The 1,020-nt window shown below is 39.7% G+C and overlaps 1 protein-coding gene across 1 annotated transcript in view; it reads left to right on the top strand.

The window, feature by feature from the left end:
- The window catches only part of PPFIA2 (protein tyrosine phosphatase, receptor type, f polypeptide (PTPRF), interacting protein (liprin), alpha 2), a gene marked incomplete at its 5' end in the record, with an annotated part of 84,941 nt that overhangs the window by 53,628 nt on the left and 30,293 nt on the right, over positions 1–1,020 (top strand). The window contains one exon of the mRNA XM_008592229.1: positions 527–727. Within this exon, the coding sequence (XP_008590451.1) occupies positions 527–727 (201 nt within the window). The remainder of the gene's footprint in view (positions 1–526; positions 728–1,020) is intronic.

Genomic DNA, 1,020 nt, shown 5'->3' with positions numbered 1-1,020 from the left:
GATGTTCACATGGTGTAAGAAGGTAGATGGAAATGTGTTTTAGCTACACCAGGTGCTTTGATTGATATCATATGGCTGGAGACAGTAGAGATCTCTCTGTGACAGAATTTCTCTGAACTCAGAATTCCAAAGGAAAATTACAAATTGAAGTCATTCATTAAACAAACGTTGATTGAGCCCCTTACCAAATGCATCTTGTATCTATTCTTGTCCTTACATATACGGGGGAATTTGGTGTCATGCAGCAGTTACTTTTATCCCTGGAAATATAAATTAGTTGTTAAAATATAATTTCTGGAGCCAGAATACCTACCTCAGTCCCATCACTGCCTAGATGATGTTTTTGAATGAATTGATGTCTCTGTGCATCTATCTTGTCTGGGGGAAATAATCATAACATGTACCTTATGTGATTGTGAATCCAAGTATGTAAGGATTCCTAGTATATAATTCCTAGTACATAAGAGATGCTAAAATATTAGCCATTACTATAATCTGTGTATGTATTTTTTTTCCTATCCAACAGCTCTGGTTGGGAATGCCTGCTTGGTATGTGGCAGCCTGCCGAGCCAATGTGAAGAGCGGTGCCATCATGTCCGCTTTATCTGACACTGAGATCCAGAGAGAAATTGGAATTAGCAATCCACTACATCGCTTAAAGCTCCGATTAGCAATCCAGGAGATGGTTTCCCTAACAAGTCCTTCGGCTCCTCCGACATCCCGAACTGTGAGTCAATTTGTGCTCCTCCTCTTCTCCAATGCTGGGCAAATAGCAGCATGTCTAAGTCCACAGAGCAAAACTGTGACAGCACACGTTTCAGTGTCAGCATGAATTATTCTAAAGAGATTTAGCTTGCTCTTCATTAACCTTGTTACTACTTTTAATAGATTTGCAGGTGAGAAGCTGTAATTCATATCAGACTCGAAGCCTGCCTCCAGTAGAGACTTTTGAACTAACATTTAGAGTTTAGATTTTTCTCCCAAGCAACAAGACACTGAGCTTATTCTTTTTCAGAGTGC

The sequence above is a fragment of the Galeopterus variegatus genome, unplaced genomic scaffold, assembly GCF_000696425.1.
Source record: "Galeopterus variegatus unplaced genomic scaffold, G_variegatus-3.0.2 Scaffold7702, whole genome shotgun sequence".
Lineage (NCBI taxonomy): Eukaryota > Metazoa > Chordata > Mammalia > Dermoptera > Cynocephalidae > Galeopterus > Galeopterus variegatus.
This window is presented reverse-complemented; position numbering and strand designations above follow the sequence as displayed.